We start from the raw sequence: 18,267 nt of genomic DNA on the forward strand, positions 1-18,267 counted from the left end.
GAGCAGGTTGCAGAGGGGGGAGGTGGCAATCCGGGCCCACCCAGACCTATGCTGCTGAAGGGGTGGGCCAGCTGGGAAGAGGGGCAAGGGGCCGGGGAGGGGGGCGGGGAAGGTAGAAGCACTGTTCGCAGGGAGCCCCCGTGGACGGTCGGCTGCTGGAGTTCCAGCGCGGGGCGGGGGGTTAGATGGAAGGAGCCCCGGGACCCCCAGCCTGAGCGAGACTGCCAGCACCCCTCAGTCTGACTGCACAGAGCCGCCTCTGTCGGCACAAGGCCCCGAGGCCCCCCTCCCTGTGTGTTCAGAATCCGTGTTTGCCAATATATTTTGCTTTCAATTCCAAGAGGAGCTCTGGGAAAAACCTGTGGATAAAACCAAATGCCAAACGTTGGACGTTACTTCCTTTTCCTTTTCTCTCTGATTGTTTTAATTGTTCTGTGGTGGTTTTCATGGATTTGAGGCCCTGGAGCGGCAGCTGCCTTTCTGATTTCCAGCTGCTTTTTGTGAATAATTTAAAAAGAAAAAAAAAAGAAACTTTACATTTTGGAGACAAACCTGTGTGAGTTTTTTATTGGTACAAACGTTGTATTTAACACTAGGGGTTTTGTACAGTTTTTTGCCTTTTCTACTAGAAAACAATGTAAAGTGATTTCACAATGTGAAGAGAAAAAAAAAATTGCCACTATGACCAAACGCACAGTCTGTTCTGCCGCAGCAACGGGATTCAATCAACTCCGAGTCGTGATTCAGCCGTGAAAATGCATTTCCTTTACCTTGTTTGAGCTTTTCCTTTCTTTCTTGTTTTGATTTGCAAAAAAGAAAAAAAAAAGGAAAAAAAAAGAAAAAAGAAAAAAAGGAAAAAAATGTCTTTTTTGTGTGAACTTGTGTTGTACTATGTAGAAAATTATGGATTTTACTTTAATGGTTTTTTAAAAAAAACAAAACAAAAACAAGGCAAGAAGAGCCCTTGTCGCTTTTCTGACCTGATCACAGAGTTTGTGTAGTGGATTAAAAAAAAAAAGTTACAAGTTTGGAGCAAGGGAGTATGTGTTTAAAAAGGAATCTCCTTCCTTTTTTTGTGTGTTTTTCCTTTTGTCCCAATGGGGAACCTAAATCTGTTTTAATTGCACAGACACACGGACAAAAAGTCATTTTGTATCTGCCAAGTGTGGTACCTTCCTTTGTTTATTTGCTATTAAACTGTTTGAGAAGAACCAACGTTGTCTGCGCAGTTACTGATTTGGATGGTGGGTTCTTGGGGTGGGCTGTACGGTGGGCGGCGGCATTTCCGAGGCAGAAGAGGTGGGTCCGCATAGAATGAGGCTTTGTTTTGATGTCTATGGAGGTTTCTAACAGAACCCATCAAGGGTTTCTTTTTTTATTGCGTTACTCGGGGGCAACTCCTGGCTCTGCACTCAGGAATTAGTGCTGGCGGTATACAGGGATGTTGTCAATCAGCTGTGTGCCAAGGCAGATGCCCTCCCCACTGTACTATCTCTCCACACCCTTCCCCCCAACATCCCCTCCCCCCATTAAGAGTTGAAAGAGAACACTTCTGGGCCTGAGGCGATATCTCCAAGCGCTAAAGCGCTTGCTTTTGCTTGTCCTGGATCTGGTCCCCACAGCACTCAGGCAGGGGGCAGCGTGTCTCTCCACCCCCAGCGCCACCATTGTGTCCTAGAAACTGATAAAGAAGAGACACATTCCCCATTCAGCGGGTCAACCCTGAGATGTGTCATTGCTTCCTTTCAGGTTCTGGCAGACAGGACTAACCCTTGGCTGACCCCTCTGGAAGATCCCTATTCTTTCATGAATAGCATGCTCCTCCCCCCCCCCCCCTCTCGCTCGCTCTCTCTCTCCCCCTCTCACTCTCACTCTTCTCATTCTCAAAACGATCGGAATCTTTTTAGGACCCTGGTGTGCCTGAGTTGCTTCTCTGGGCTTGGTTTCGGTGGGGCCACATGCAGGGAGTAACTGGGCAGGGTGGGAGCATTTCCTGCACGCTAACCCTTTAGTTCTGTCACTCCAGCCCCAAGAAGACATACCTTTTTGTTTGGGGGCCACACTGGTGATGCTCAGGGGTTATAACCCCTGACCCTGCATTCAGGATTCACTCCTGGTGGTGCTCCGGGGACCATATGGGATGCCGGGAATCAAACCAAGGTCAGCCACGTGCATGGCAAGCGCCCTCCCTACCCACCCTGCTATCTGTCAGGCCCCAAGAAGACATTCCTTTGAGAAGTCACAGGAGAGTGCTCCTACCTCACTCTGGTACCCTTTGCCACACGCCCGCTGGAAGCTACCTTGCCACATTCCGGCCCATTCTCACCAGGTCAGCAGCTCTCCAGCCAAGAGTGAGTCCCCGAGCCCCCTAGTCCTGGGGGGGGGGGGGGTGCACTCGCCCCTCTCCTCAGCCCTCTGCCCTGGGCTGGCTGACGCACATGCACGAGCGAGCTGGACTCTGAGGAGGGGGGGATCTGGAGTCGGGCAGCCAGCACCTCCCCGTCTCATGGGGTCAGTGTGGAGGAGCATTTGCCGAGGGGCTGTGCGGGCTGGCCCAGAAACATTCTGTGATGTCAGGGTTGCAAGATCCCTTTGGGAGATTGAGATTCTTCAGCCTCAACTCCGAGGGACAATCCAGGGCATCCAGAGCTCTGAGAAATCAGGCGCCAGAAGAAATGTTTGTGCTGGACTCACCCAGCAGATGGGGCTCCTTGGTGGGTATTAGCCAAAAAGTTGTGGGGTGTTGATTTTTGTCCACCACACTCTGCATTTAAATGCTCCTTGATTCAGGCCCTCGTTTGTACGTGTTAAAAGCCCTTTTAATTCGGGGTTGGAGTATAGGTCTGTGCTGGAGTGTTTGCTTTGAATGCATATACTAGAGCCCTCCTGGCTTCGTCCAACCAACAAAGTTAAAAACACAAGTCCTGAGGCCAGAACAACAATGCAGTAGGTGGGAAAGGTGCCTGCCTTGCACACGACTGCTCCAGGTTTGGTTCCCAGCAACCTGCCCACCAGGAGTGACCCCTGAGTAGAGATCCACAAGTAAGCCCTGAGCACTGCTGGTTGTGGCCCCCAAAATCAAAAACCAAAGCAAAGCAAATATGTTTTACAGAAAAGGAGGTAGAGGGAGGAGTGATAGTAAGAACAGTGGGCAGGGTGCTTGCCTTGTACTGAGGTGACCCGAGGTCAGTTACTGGTACCTCAGTCCGCCAGGACTTAATCCTGAGCACTGCCACAAAGACATGTGTGCCTGTCCCACAAAGACACATTTTGCTAACAAAACCTTGATTCGTTCCAGTCATTATCCTATAGCAAACTTTACTTTTTTTTTTTTTTTTGCTTTTTGGGTCACACATGGAGATGCACAGGGGTTACTCCTGGCTCTGCACTCAGGAATTACCCCTGGTGGTGCTCAGGGAACGATAATGGATGCTGGGAATTGAACCCGGGTCAACCGTGTGCAAGGCAAACACCCTACCCACTGTGCTATCACTCCAGCCCCTGCAAAAATTACTCTTCACTGCCCCCCAGATGCTGTGGGGAACGCTTGAGCCACAGTTGCAATCCCATTTCGCAGATGAACAGACAGGTTGAAAGACACTGGGTTGTCGGGGACTAGAAGAGAGTACACCAGGCCTGGGGTATGTGTGTTCCATGCTGGAGTCCCAAGTTCATTCCCTGGCTCTGCAATCCCTCCCCTGCCCCCCTTAAGTACCAAGCCTAGAGTAGTCCTATGTGCTGCTGGGTGTCACCCCAAAATAAAAGCAAAGAAAGAAAACAAAGGATTGCCTATTAAGAAGTGTGAGGGGAGAGGCTGGAGAGATAGCACAGCAGGTAGGGTGTTTGCCTTGCACGCGCCCGACCCGGGTTCGATTTCCCAGCATCCCATACGGTCCCCTGAACACTGCCGGGAGTAACTCCTGAGTGCAGAGCCAGGAGTAACTCCTGAGTGCAGAGCCAGGAGTAACCCCTGTGCATCTCTGGGTGTGACCCAAAAAGCAAAAGAAAAAAAAAGTGTGAGGGGGCCAGAGCCGATAGTACAGTGGATAGGCTGTTTGCCTTGCACACAGCCAACCCAGGTTCAATCCCTGGCATCCCATATGGTTCCCCAAGCACCGCAAGGAGTGATTCCTGAGTGCAGAACCAGGGAGTAAGCCCTGAGCATCGCTGGGTGTGACCCAAAAAGCAAAAAAATTTTAAAAAGAAAATTAAGGGGCTGGAGCGATAGCACAGCTGGTAGGGTGTTGCCTTGCACACGCCGACCTGGGTTCAATTTCCAGCATCCCATATCGTCCCCCCGTGCACCGCCAGGAGTGATTCCTGAGTGCATGTGCCAGGAGTAACCCCTGTGCATCGCTGGGTGTGACCCAAAGTGTAAAAAAAAGTGTGAGGAGCTAAGAAGTTGTGCTTGGAAGCATGTACCTTGCATACATCAGGTCTCAAATTCAGAGCCTCTCCCCTCTCCCCCCAGCCCTGGGCTGCAGCTCTGAGCACTGAAGCAGCAAGCCCAGCTAGGCAGCCCGAGTGTCACCAGGCCCTGAGCCCCCCACTTCCGGGAGCAACCCCCCCTCCCCCCCCCCCCCCCCCCCCCCCGCCACCAGAACTGCAAAGCAATGTGCCCCTAGATTCATCCCAGGCTCCCTGACTCCAGATCCCTTTCTCTTCACTACCATAAAGTTTGTGCACTGTCCTTCAGCTCCAGCTCCAGGGGGCGCCCATGAGACGCTCACACTTGCCCTCCTTGGAGCAGTCCTGGAAAGCTGGGAAAACGTCCCTCTGGTGGAGGGATGGGTATTTGATCATTGTATAATTGAAACCCAAGCACAAAAATGTGTAAGTCTACAACTGTACCTCATGATGTCTCACTAATAAAAATTAAAAATAAATAAATAAATAAGCGTCCCTCTGCCACACAGTTCCTTCCCGAGACTGGCATTGCCCAAGCTATTCCTCCACTGCTGTTTTTTTGGTTTTTTGTTTTTGTTTTTGTTTTCCCCACTGTGGGCCAGAGATTTTTTTCAGAAATCGGAAATTTGACTCAGGGGAGGACGTGCCTTGGAAGTGTGAGGTCCTGAGTTTGATTCCCAGTATCATCAAAAAGCTATTGGGGACCTGGAGAGAGAAGCAGCCGTGCATGGCACTGCATGGTGCCCCTTAGCATAGAGTGTTTGGGGGGCGGGGACATTATTACAGTAAGATATAACAAAATTTTCTATTTGAAACATTTGGGGGTGGTGATGGAGGAGGTCTCCCTGAGCACAGCCAGATATGTCAACCCCCCAAAAAAAATCAGGCTGGAGAGAGTGCTTGAGAAGACCATGGTTTGGTCCCCACTGCCATGAGAGCATCCCTGAGCACTGAGCTGTTAGAGTCAAAACAGGGATCAGCCCAGCAAGGAGTTGGAACTGGCCTACGGACCCCGCCTTCCCCACCCCCTGTGAGATTAAATAGCCCAGAAAAGATCATTTGGTTCAGGGCTGGAGCGATAGCACAGCGGGTAGGGCATTTGCCTTGCACGTGGCCAACCCAGGTTCAATTCTCAGCATCTCATATGGTCCCCCGAGCACCGCCAAGAGTAACCCCTGAGCATCGCCAGGTATGACCCAAAAAGCAAAAAAAAAAAAAAGACCATTTGGTTCTAGTTTTTATTTTGGGTAGGTCACAGCTGGCTGTGCTCAGGAGTTACTCCCAACTCAGTGCTCAGGGGCACCTCCTGGCTCCATTTTTGGTACTTCTGCAGTGGTGGGCATTGAACCGAGGCCTCCAGCATGCAAAGCCTGTGCACGAGACATTGTGCTGACCCCTGTTTCATTTTGTGGCTCCTTAACTCTGAGGGGACTTAGGGTTTCTAATGCCCAGGGACCACTCCCAGCAGTGCTGGGATTGGAACGGGGGCTCCTTTGAGCCCTCTCTTAACCCGCCAGGTACCTCTGCCCTCGTGGTTGGGCAATGGCCCGGGCCCTGCTCATTCCATATAGTCCCTTGAACATCCCCAGGAGTGATCCCTAAGCACTGCCGGGTATGACCCCAAAATAAGAAAGACTTGGGTCAAGGGATGTGGCTCAGTGGTAGAGCGCTTGCCTTGCACGTGTGATGCCTTGTGGTTGGGTCCTGTTAATTACAAGGGCCCCAGGGCACTGTCAGAACACCCTCCCCCCCTTCCCTTCAGGAGTAGTCCTGGAGCACATTTGTCTTCCCTCTTAAATATTTTTTAGGAGCTGGAAAGTACTGGCTCAATCAAACCCATCACCCCATATGATCCCCTGAGCCCATTAGGAGTGACCCCTGAGTGCAGAGCCAGGAGTAAGCCCTGAGCACCTTCAGGTGTGGCCCTCAAAAATTTTTTGGGTGGGCTGGGGGGCGTGTGCTGGAGAGAGCAGGTAGGATGGGTAGGACTCTTGCCTTGCAAGTGGCTGACCTGGTTTCAATCCCCAGCATCCCCATGACCATCAGGAGTAATTCCTGAGCACAGAGCCAGGAGGAAGCCCTGAGCATTGCCAGGTGTGACCCCAAAACCAAAAAAAAAAAAGTTTTGGAGGGCTGGAGCGATAGCACAGCGGGTAGGGCATTTGCTTTGCACACGGCCAACCCAGGTTCGATTCCCAGCATCCTATATGGTCCTGTGAGCACTGCCACGGATAATTTCTGAGTGCAGAGCCAGGAGTAACCCCTGTGCATCGCCAGGTGTGACCCCCAAAAAATCTGGGGGGTCTGGAAAGAGTACAGTGGTAGGGTACTTGCTCTGCACGCTGCTAATCCAGGTTTCACCCCTGATATCTCATATGGTCTCCCAAGCCCCGCCAAGAGTGATACCTAAGTGCAGAGACAGCTGTAAGTCGTGAGCACTGCTGGGTGTGATCCATAAAAAGGTTTTAGCAGTTTGATTTTTGGGGCACACCCGGTGGTACTCTCTTCCTTACCCTTGTGGCTCTGCACACAGGGGACTTAAGGGATGCCAAGGATTGGACCCGGGACAGCCATGTGCAAGGCAAACCCCCTACCTGCTGTACCCTCTGTCCAGCCTCTATTACCATTTCAGAGATGAGGAAACGGATCAAAAGGAGAATGAGATGTGGTTCTGGTGGCACCGGGCATCAGGACCCGGAGTTGGGGATAGTGTGGGCACATGCGTGGGCAGGGGATATCTGGGGGGACAGCGCACTAGCTTGCATTTACCACCACCCCCACGTGGTGGGTGCCAGCCCCATCTCCTCCCTCCCGGAGAGGTGGCGCCTCTGGCCTGCCCCGCCTGGCCCCGGAGCTGGACTGGTGTCAGAGGGACCGAAGAGGCAGCCAAGGGGTACGCAGGGTGCCTGTACCCCTTGGAAGCCACCTCCCCGCGAAGGCCGTGGGTGTGGCACACCCCCAGTCCCACGCCTACGTGACCTTGCGGCTGACATTCCTCAGCGGCCACGTGGCCTCAACTGGCAGGGACAGCTGCGGCCTCAGGGGCTGCGGGAGCTTTGTTCCCCGGTGGCGCCGGCGTTCTGTTCAGGCCCTGCTCCGACTCCTGTCCCGACTGTTTCTGAGGGGTCTCGGAGGCTTCCCCCACCATGAGCGCCTAGGGGCACGGAGCCAGTCCAGGGGGAGTTCCTTGCGCACCGGGCCAGGAGGATGGGGCAGGACCAGACCAAGCAGCAGATCGAGAAGGGGCTGCAGCTGTACCAGTCGAACCAGACAGAGAAGGCGCTGCAGGTGTGGGTGCGCGTGCTGGAGAAAAGCTCGGACCTCGTGGGGCGCTTCCGGGTGCTCGGCTGCCTGGTCACGGCGCACTCGGAGATGGGCCGATACAAGGAGATGCTGAAGGTGGGCGCCGCGGGGACGGGGCCTTTGGGGGGAGGGATGTGTTTCTCCCAGCCCCCGTGCCCCAGACTCTTAGACTCCTCAGAACCCCGCAGCCTAGAGGGAGCAGTGGTTGGCCGGGCACTCGAACCTCTGAGCTTGCAGGCCCCAGGGCCTTGGATGTCCAGCTGCAGATTCGATCCTGTGGCCTTGAACCTTGAACTCCAATGAGGTGCCCCGATCTCGGGGTTTGTTAGTGGGATGAATTCTCAATCCCAGGTCTGGGAGTTCTGAGTCTTCACTTTCCTGTTCAGGCTTCTGGGTCCTAGCTGGGGGCTGGCTCCGAGGTGGGTGTGTGGGTGCAGGGGTTCGAGGGGGCAGAGACGGGAGGCGGCTCCCCGACCCCCACGGATTGGCTGATGCCCCCCCACCCCACCCACCCCTACCCGGGCCAGTTTGCCGTGGTGCAGATCGACACAGCGCGGGCACTGGAGGATGCCGACTTCCTCCTGGAGAGTTACTTGAACCTGGCGCGCAGCAACGAGAAGCTGTGTGAGTTCCACAAGACCATCTCCTACTGCAAGACGTGTCTCGGCCTGCCGGGCACCAGGGCGGGTGCCCAGCTGGGCGGCCAGGTCAGCCTGAGCATGGGCAATGCCTTCCTGGGCCTCAGCCTCTTCCAGAAGGCCCTGGAGAGCTTCGAGAAGGCCTTGCGCTATGCACACAACAACGACGACGCCATGCTCGAGTGCCGGGTCTGCTGCAGCCTGGGCAGCTTCTACGCCCAGGTCAAGGTGCGCTCGGGCCCCGGGGGTCGGGGGGTGACATCACCTGGGCTCCCCCATGCCTCTCCGAGCCACACTTTCTGTTGCCTTCCAACCCTCAGTGTCCCCATTGCTTAGAACGAGATTCGCCCAGAAGAGGCTGGGGAGATGGTCCAGCGGGTAAGATGCCTGGCACAGGACCAACCTGAGTTCAGTCTTTTTTTTTTTTTTTTGCTTTGTGGGTCACACCTGGTGATGCAAAGGGGTTACTCCTGGCTCTGCACTCAGGCATTATTCCTGGCGGTGCTTGGGGGATCATATGGGAATCGAACCGGGGTCAGCTGCGTGCAAGACAAACGCCCTCCTTGCTGTGCTATCACTCCAGCCCTCCAGGTTCAGTCTTGGGGACTGCATATACCCACCCACTCACCCCTAAATCCTGCCAGGAGTGATGCCTCAGCACAGAGGCAGGAGTAAGTCCTGAGCTCTCCTGGGTCTGACCCCCCCAAAAAAAAATAAACGAAATAAAAACAAAGACTTGGCCAGGGGACAGAGCTCAGACCTGCTCTGGGCTCATGCCTAGAATGCAGGAGGCTCTGAGTTCTATCCCTGGCACTGCAGGGACTCGAGGACTGCCAGGAGTGGCCCTGGTTAGACCCCCAGCACCTCCAACACTGAACTGTGTGGTCCACACTGCTGAGGAGGGCCCCCACCCACGCAGGAGCACTGAGGAGGTAGTTCCAATAAGCTTATGTTTTGCAGCTGGGAGCCAGGAATGGCTCTCCAAACTAAAGAAATCCAGCAAGGTGAACATGGTGGTGCCCGCCCATCGCCATCACTTCTTCCACAGTCTCCTCCCTTATTTTAGTGATTTTGTTTCACTTAGTTTTGGTTTGGGGCTACATCCAGTGATGCTCAGGGCTACCACCTGGCTCTGCACTCTGGAATCACCCCTGGCAGGGCTCAGGGGAATCATATGAGGTGACAGGGATCGAACCTGGGTTGGCTGCATGCAAGGCAAATAAATACCTTAACCACTGTACTGTCCCAGGCATCCAGGCTGTGCTGGGGGTGCACATGTCTGGCATATGGTAGATGCTTAATAAAAGGAGAGGGAAATTAAAGTGGATGAGAGGAAGCCAGTCCTCAGCCAAGGACTCCATTCAGCAAGGTGAGAAACCTTACCACAGGTGTTGGGGGAGTGGAGAAGACAGGGATGGAGGTGGTTTACAGTGAAGAAAATGAACCATGTAGGGCAGTAGAGGAGAGAAGTCAATATAAAGATTCTCTATATTTTTCACTTCAGTGAAACAATCTGTGGGCTGGAGAGAGTACGGCAGGTAGAGTGGTTGCCTCACACACAGGTAACCTGAGTTCAATCTCTCAGCTGGGAGTGGTTCAAAAAAGGACAGTTACTCTTTTTTTTGTAGGGGGGGGAACGGTCACACCCAGCGATGCACAGGAGTTACTCCTGGCTCTGCACTCAGGAATTATTCCTGGTGGTGCTCAGGGAACCCTATGGGATGCTGGGGATCAAACCCAGGTCGGCCATGTGAAAGGCAAACGCCCTATCCCCTGTACTATCACTCCAGCCCCTACTCTTTTTTTCATGGAGGGTTGTGTTGGGTCCACACCCTCGGTGCTCATGAAGGGATCCCTTCTGATGATGCTCAGGGAGCATTTGAGGTGCCAGTGATCAAACTGGGGTTGGCTTTGTGCAAGGCAAGCATCATGTGCTGTCAGGTTCCAGAGGATATTTCCTTTCACAATCACAATATTATTACACCCCAGGTGTGCAATTATTTCTAGGGATCCTGAAACTCTACCTTTTCCCTGGGCGTGTTGAGTTGGAGCACAAAGCCTCCTATTACCTTGGGCATTGTCTCTGTCTCTGAAATGAAAATTCCTCCCCTCTTTTACCTTGAGTCAGTGAAGCCAGATTTGAGTCGTAGAACATTCCAGCTCAGCTTCAGTCTCCCTGCAGTCTTTCTTTGTCTTCCTTCCTTTTTTTTTTTTGAAGGGATGGGGTGAGGGTGCCTCTGGGCACACCCTGCGATGTTCAGCTCTGTACTCCTGGCTTGGCACTCAGGAATTACTCCTGGCGATGTGCAAAGCAAGCACCCTTCCCCACCCAGCCCCCAAGAGCCGTTTCATTTGCCCCTTCCTGTGTGTTCCTCTGTGACTGGAACTTAGATCTGCCCTTGATATAATTTAGGTTTCTCAATCTTTTTCCCGTCATGACCCGTGTGCCCCTGTTTTCTCCCTGTTCCCTTATCTCACTGGTTGACCCCTCTGATCTTGTGCTCATTTAAATATTTTTCACCTTGGCACATGCTGAGGGCCCATGGCAGGGCATACGGCCCCCTGCTAGGAAATGTAGATTTCCATCAGACTTTCTGGACAAGAATCTATCAGGGGAACTAGAGAGACAGTACAGCAGGTAAGATGCTTGCCTTGCATGTAGCTGACCAGATTCAGTCATAAGTACCCCTTATGGTCCTCCAAGCCCTGCAGGAGAGAGAGATCCCTGGGTGCAGAGCCAGGAATAAGCCCTGAGCACTGCCAGCTATGGCCCCGAAACAAAACAAAACAACAAACAAAATCTATACTGGGCCAATGAGATTGCTCAACTCACACACCTGGCATGTGAGACCCTGGTTCCATCCCGGCGCGACAAGTGTTGGCCTGCCCACCCCACCCCCCAGTACCCCTGGTGCCGGTACAGAAACTACAAGCCAAGAACTGCTGGCTGGAACCAAGTGTCCTGCAGATGGAGCCTCCCCACCCCCACCCTCCTCTGGCTGCCTTCTGCAAGGGCTCTCTATCAAGTTGGCTCTTCCCAATCCTGGCAGGAGCAAATGGCACCCTTGGGTGCTAGAGCTTGTACCGCTCACGCTGCCTCCTGACCTGTGTCCCTGCAGGACTACGAGAAAGCCCTGTTCTTCCCCTGCAAGGCTGCTGAGCTGGTCAACGACTATGGCAAAGGCTGGAGCCTCAAGTACCGCGCCATGAGCCAGTACCACATGGCCGTCGCCTACCGCCTGCTGGGCCACCTGGGCAGCGCCATGGAGTGTTGTGAGGTGGGGCAGGAGGGTCGGGGGCAGGCCAGCAGGACCTCCTCTTTCTAAGCAGTCCCCCTAACTGAATCCCCAGGGAGACAATGGTTCACGTCCCATCTCTCCGCTACCCTGCAACATCTGACTGGGGGAGGGGAGCCCATTCCAGGTGCAAGACAGCCGGGCCCCCTGGTCCCTTGTCCCGGAGTTCAGCTCTGTCACTTTCTAGCCAAGTGACCCGTGCATTGGGCCTCAGTCCCAGGATGGCGAGTGGGCACAGTGCTCTGAGGAGGGTGATGGTCCCTGGGTCCGTGGGAGGTGCTGGAATCCTGAGTGTTGGACCCCAACCGCAGGAGTCTATGAAGATCGCCCTGCAGCATGGAGACCGGCCCCTGCAGGCCCTCTGCCTGCTCTGCTTCGCCGACATCCACAGGAGCCGCGGGGACCTGGAGGTGATGTGGAGGGCGTGGGCAGAGGTACTCACCTGATTACCCCCTGGGCTGGCCTGACTCCGCCCCCAAGTGGGCTTGACCCCGCCCCAAAGCCTGCCTGGCTCCGCCCCTGGACTGGTCTGACCCCACCCCCAGGCCTGTCTGGCTCCGCCCCTGGGTTGGCCTGACCCCACCCCTGGGCCTGCCTGGCCCCGCCCCTGAGCTGGCTGGCCTGGCTCCGCCCCTAAGCTGACCTAGCTCCGCCCCAGTCAGTCGACTCCGCCCCCAGGTGGACCTGACTCCGCCCCTCGCTGTTTAGACAGCCTTTCCCAGGTACGACTCTGCCCTGAGCATCCTGACAGAAATCGGGAACCGCCTGGGCCAGGTGCAGGTGTTGCTGGGTGTGGCCAAATGCTGGGTGGCCAGGAAGGCACTAGACAAGGTGAGAGAGGATCCTCCAACTCATCCTGGTGCTCCCCAACATCCGGGAATGGGGGCGGGGGTTGGTCATTTCAGACCCCTTTGTCTAGCAGCATCCTCACCTTCCCCTTCGCATGAGACTGTTTCCAGTCATCACTCAGGCTCAGAAAGGCCCAGGGCCTGCATGAGGAACCACGGCCATGAAAAGGGGAAAGTGGGGGGCTGGACTGCTGGTGCTTTATCTACCCCGTTGTGCACAGGAGTGCCGTGAGATGGGGGTCCCCACACAGACCCGCCTCCTCTTGCTCTTCTTGCACCACCGGTCAGCTGCCCTGGGGCCTCTGTGGGCACCCGGACCCACAGCACCTCCTCTCCTTTCCCTCAGGCTTTGGATACCATCGAGAGAGCCCAGGAGCTGGCCGAAGAGGTGGGCAACAAGGTCAGAGCTGGTTCCGTCTCCTGGGGCTGCATCCACAGACTCAGGTGGGATCTGGGGTTGGAGGGGACCCTCCTTCCACCATTCACCACGTGTAGGTGCTGCACCGGCCCCTCAGCCCTTTCCATGGTGGTCAAGAAAGGCCCTTTGTGGGCCGCACAGCTGCTCTGACGGTCAAAGAGAGTGAGGCTCAGGCAGTGACCAGTCCCACAACTGAAGACGGGCCTGTTGGTCTCCTTGTTCTTATTTCCATTTTGTGTGGGGGCCCTGCCTGGTGGTGCTGGGGGGCCACTCCTGGCTCAGGTGTTGCTCCTGGTGGTGCTCGGGGGACCATGTGGGCTCCTGCATGCAAACCCTGTATCAGCCCATCCATCATACCCCTGAACCCAGACTGGCCCGCAAGAACCCCCAATTCCATCTTCCTTCAGAAAGATGTGACCGCCCAAAACTCACAATAAGACCCATACCTCCAGAGGCTGGGGAAGGTCCCGTGCTTCTCGGCTTTCTCGAAGTGTTTCCTCCTCTCCTACCATTGCCCTCTCAGCTCCTGCTTTGCTCCTCACTTTTTTTATTGTTGTCTCGGACCTTTGTGGCCCCCTTGGACTACCCTGAGGCCCCACTCATTCAAGTAGGCTATTCTCAAAGACCTTCCTTGGCTGAGGCGTGGGATCCAACTAGAATATACCAGATGTGTTTCTTTCTTTCTTTCTTTCTTTCTTTCTTTCTTTCTTTCTTTTTTTTTTTTTGAGTGCTCAGGGCTTACTCCTGGCTCTTGCTCAGGAATTACTCCTGGCAAGCTTGGAGTATCATAAGCTTGGAGTATCATATGGGATGCTAGGAATCAAGCCCATGTTGCCACATGCAAGGTAAATGCAAGTATCCACTGTGGCCCAAAGGTGTTTCTTTGGGGGCCAGACGGTAGCAACGCGTCTGTAAGCATCTTGGACTGAGCAAAAGGCTGTTGCACTGCATGAGCACAGCCTGGAAAGGAAGTTAGTGGTGGTGGAGTCATGGCACAGGCTGGCTTAATAAAGTCCTTTAGGGACTGGAGAGAGGACAGCGGGCAGGCGCTTGTCTTGCACCTGGCAACCCACGTTCAATCCCTGGCACCCCATATGGTCACCCAAGCTCTGCTAGAAGTGATACCTGAGCATTGTTGGGTGTGGCCCCAAAACTCACCAACAAATAAATGTACTTGCTCATTAAAATCCTAAGGAAGGGCTAGAGAGATAGTACAGCAGGTCGGGCACTTGTCTTGCACATGGCCAACCTGGGTTGGATATGACCAATCCCAGTTTGACCTCCAGCATTCCATACAGTCCTTAGTGAACTGCTAGGAATAATTCCTGAGTGCAGAGCCAGAAGTAACCTTTGCGCACTGCTGGGTGTGGCCCAAACACCAAAAAAAAAAAAAAAATGGAAAAACTTTAAAAATCCTATAGAGGGGCTGGAGAGACAATACAGAGGGGAGGGTGCTTTCCTTGCACGCAGTTGACCCAGATTTATCCTCAGCATCCTTTATGGTCCTTTGTGAATTGCCAGGAATAATTCCTGAGTGCAGAAGCAGGAGTCACCTCTGAGCATCTCTGGGTGTGGTTCAAAAACAACTGCCCAGGGCTGGAGTGATAGCATAGTAGGTAGGGTGTTTGCCTTGCACGTTGCCGACCCGGGTTCAATTCCCAGCATCCCGTATGGTCCCCGGAGCACTGCCAGGAGTGATTCCTGAGTGCAGAGCCAGGAGTAACCCCTGTGCATCGCCGGGTGTGACCCAAAAAGAAAAAAAAAACTACCCAAAAAACATTTGAAGTCCCCAGCCAGTTGTGTGGGTGAAGATCCCAGAGCCCTTCTTCCCCCCTCACCACACACACACACACACACACACACACACACACACACACAGGCCCAGAGACGGCAGGATGTCTTGCCGGGGTCCCTCAGCAGGGTGGAGGCCGCTGACCCGGTCTTGCCCGTGCCCAGCTGAGCCAGCTCAAACTGCACTGCCTGAGTGAGCACATCTACCGGAGCCAGGGGCTGCAGCGGGAGCTGCGTGCCCAGGTCGTGCGCTTCCACGAGTGCGTGGAGGAGACGGAGCTGTACTGCGGGCTGTGCGGGGAGTCCATCGGGGAGCGCAACAGCCGCCTGCAGGCCCTGCCCTGCTCCCACATCTTCCACCTCCGGTGAGTCCGCCCTGTGGCTCGGGGTGGGGGAGCCTGAGCGAGGGGCCTCTTGGCTTGCTGACCCTTCATCTCCCCGAAGCTGGGCATGTGGGTCCGGCCCAGAGTCCCACTGCCAACCCAGACTCGGGTGGGAGGGAGGAGACCCCCTGGAAGACCCAGGGAAGGGGCCCCTGAGGGCCTCAACTAGATGGGCGGGCACTGTCCTTGGCTCCCCAGGTGTCTACAGAACAACGGGACACGGAGTTGCCCCAACTGCCGCCGCTCATCCATGAAGCCCGGCTTCGTGTGAGGTCACCAACGTCCACCCTCTGCCCACTCCTCTGCCCAGGCACCCCGCTGCTACCCACGCCTGATCCCACTCGCCGTCACCCTGCCCTGCCTCTTTGTACTTTGCTGTTTATAGAAAAATAAACCATCTGTCCCCGGTGCTGATGCCTCTCCATTCCCTGTGGGTTCTGAGGAGTGGGGGATAGCGGGAGGGATGGAGGCTCCCTAGAGGAGCACCTTTGGACTCGTGGCCCAGGTCATGGTGAAGCAGACACAAATGTCCTTGCCCGGCCACTGGGACTGCAGCTTTGGGCAGCCCAGGTGCTTCCATGTGTGAGGTCCTGGGTCCTAGCCCTGACACTGCAAAAAGAATATTTTAATATTTTTTGGGGGGTGGGTGGGTGTGGGCCACACCTGGAGATGTTCAGGGGTTACTTCTAGCTCTGCACTCAGGCATTATTACTGGTAGTGCTGGGGGAATCAGATGGGATGCCAGGGATCAAATCCAGGTGAGCTGTGTACAAGGCAAGTGCCTTACCTGCTGTCCTCCCGTTGTTCATCGATTTGCTCGAGTGGGCCCAGTAATGTCTCCAACGTGAAACTTTGTTGTTACTGTGTTTGGCATATCGAATACGTCACAGGTAGCTTGCCAGGCATTGCCGTGGGGGCGAGATACTCTTGGTCGCCTGCTGGGCTCTCCGAGAGGGGCAGAGGAATCGAACTCGGGTTGGCCATGTTGGCCGCATGCAAGGCAAAGGCCCTATCCACTGTGCTATCACTCCAGCCCTGCTCCAGCTCCTAATATTTTAATTTAGAAAGATTCATTATTATTTCTTAGTGAAACATGATATTTTTTATTTTTGTTTTTTGTTTTCAGTTTTGGGTCACACCCATCAATGCACAGGGGTTACTCCTGGCTCTGCACTCAGGAATTACTCCTAGAGGTTCTCGGGGGGACCCTATGTGATGCTGGGAATCGATCCCGGGTTGGCCGCATGCAAGGCAAACACCCTCCCCACTGTGCTATCACTCCAGCCCCAACACGATGGTTTTAATGGAACAGAACTTAGGGGGTGGAGCGATAGTACAGCAGGTTGGGGTTTTGCCTTGCAAGTTGGCAAGGGTTCAATCCCTAGCATCCCATAGGGTCCCCCAGCACTGCCAGGAGTGATTCCTGAGTGCAGAGCCAGGAGTAACCCTTGAGTATACGTCACAGGTAGCTTGCCAGGCATTGCCGTGGGGGCGAGATACTCTTGGATATGGATATGGCATGGATATGGCCCCCAAACAAACAAAAAGGTGTTGGGAGGACGAGGGGTCCCAGGAAGACAGGGGTGGGCAGGCTGCCATGCTGCCATGTGGTAAGCAGTGGTGGTCTCGAGAGGAGGAGGCTTTTGAAAGGGGGCAGAGAATGAAATGAGAAATGGTGTAAATACTATGCAGCTGTTAGAAAAGATGAAACCATGAAATTTGCATATAAGTGGATCAACATGGAGAGTATCATGCTAAGCGAAACGAGTCAGAAAGAGCGGGACAGACGCAGAATGACTGCACCCATTTGTGGAATATAAAGTAACATAATAGGAGAATAATAATACCTAAGGATAGTAGAGACAAGGGCCAGGAGGATTGCCCCACGGCTTGGAAGCCGATCTCATGTGCTGGGGGAAAAGGTAGGTGGGATGGAGAAGGGACCACTAAGTAAATGATGGTTGGAGGGATCACTCGAGATGGTAAATGTGTACTGAAAGTAGATATGGACCAAACATGATGGCTGCTTAGTGCCTATACTGCAAACCATAATACCCAAAAGATACCCAAAAGGAGAGAGAGAGTAAAAGGGAATGCGTACAGAGGCAAGGGGTGGCTGGAGGGACACTGGGAACATTGGTGGTGGAGAATGGGCACTGGTGGAGGCATGGGTACTCGAACATAGTTTGATTGAAACGTAATCATGAAAATTTGTAAGTCTGTAACTGTATCTCATGGTGATTCATTAAAAGAAAAAAAAAAAAGAAAGAAACAATGTGGAAGAAGCTCTCCCAGGGGCCAGTGCAGTGAGGCATCTGTAACTGAGCAGGGCAACTCTGCCTGGGGCTGGGTGGATCACGGGCCCCCCTGAGAGTGGGGACAGCTGCTGCAGGCTGAGCACCTGGCAGGCTTTCCAAGCATTCTCGGGGTTACTGTGTCGGGAGCGGCCCGTGCCAGGACAACTGGCCCGGATGCTGTGTAGACAAGAAAGACCCAGTAGACATTGGGAGGGGCTGCTCCAGGTCAGAGCAGACTACAGGGCCATGGCAGAATTGAGCTTGTGATCTGACTTGATGCAGAATTTGTCTTTCCCGGGGCCAAAGCAATGGTACAGACAGGGAGAGCACTTGCCTTGCATGCGACCGACTGGCTTCCATCTCCGGCATTCCATATGGTCCCCTGAGCATCACTAAGAGTTTTTCCTGAGTGCAGAGCCAGGAGTAAGCCCTGAGTATCACTAGGTGTAGCTCAGATACTAAATAAATAAATAAAGTTTGTTGGATTGGATTCTGGGGGCACTCTAGTGGTGCTCAGGGCTTACTCTGGCTCTATGCTCAGGGATCACTGCTGCAGGTGTGATCAAAGATTACTCTTTGTTCTGTGCTCACAGAGCACTCCTGGCACACTGGGGGCATCAAGTGGGATGCTGGAGACCAATGGAACGTGGGCCTGCCACCTGCCTGCCCACTTAACTCTCTCTCTGCCCCTAACCCTCCAAATTTTCATCTTTTTTCAGGGGGTGGCTGGAAATAGAACCCAGGATCTATTTCACACACAAGGCAAGTTCTCTACTGCTGAGCCACTCCCTGGCCCCTCCAGTGTTTTGTTTTCTGAGGCAGTGGGGTACACTGGGAAGAAGTCTCTGGCTAGACTGCAGGTGGGCCAACACTGGCGAATATCTGC

The 18,267-nt window shown here is 54.2% G+C and overlaps 1 protein-coding gene across 2 annotated transcripts; it reads left to right on the forward strand.

The window, feature by feature from the left end:
- The first annotated feature begins 7,614 nt into the window (after nucleotides 1-7,614).
- Nucleotides 7,615-15,411, forward strand: RAPSN (receptor associated protein of the synapse). Of its 2 annotated transcripts, XM_056137957.1 has the most exons (8): nucleotides 7,615-7,806; nucleotides 8,238-8,576; nucleotides 11,468-11,626; nucleotides 11,956-12,054; nucleotides 12,353-12,475; nucleotides 12,839-12,892; nucleotides 14,867-15,066; nucleotides 15,283-15,411. In XM_056137957.1, the coding sequence occupies exons 1-8, from the start codon at nucleotides 7,615-7,617 to the stop codon at nucleotides 15,353-15,355; spliced, it is 1,239 nt and encodes a 412-aa protein (XP_055993932.1). In that variant the 3' UTR covers nucleotides 15,356-15,411. The 2 variants fall into 2 exon arrangements, with proteins under 2 accessions (XP_055993932.1, XP_055993941.1); XM_056137966.1 differs by lacking the exon at nucleotides 12,353-12,475.
- Nucleotides 15,412-18,267: the final 2,856 nt, after the last annotated feature.

The sequence above is a fragment of the Sorex fumeus genome, unplaced genomic scaffold (genome assembly GCF_029834395.1).
Source record: "Sorex fumeus unplaced genomic scaffold, SorFum_2.1 ptg000007l, whole genome shotgun sequence".
Lineage (NCBI taxonomy): Eukaryota > Metazoa > Chordata > Mammalia > Eulipotyphla > Soricidae > Sorex > Sorex fumeus.

Excerpts from the sequence above, each read along its gene's own strand:
- RAPSN (XM_056137957.1), top strand. The coding sequence starts at position 7,615 with ATGGGGCAGGACCAGACCAAGCAGCAGATCGAGAAGGGGCTGCAGCTG. Across the intron at positions 12,893-14,866 it reads CCGAAGAGGTGGGCAACAAG|CTGAGCCAGCTCAAACTGCA; the intron begins GTCAGAGCTGGT and ends GCCCGTGCCCAG. Across the intron at positions 15,067-15,282 it reads TCCCACATCTTCCACCTCCG|GTGTCTACAGAACAACGGGA; the intron begins GTGAGTCCGCCC and ends TTGGCTCCCCAG.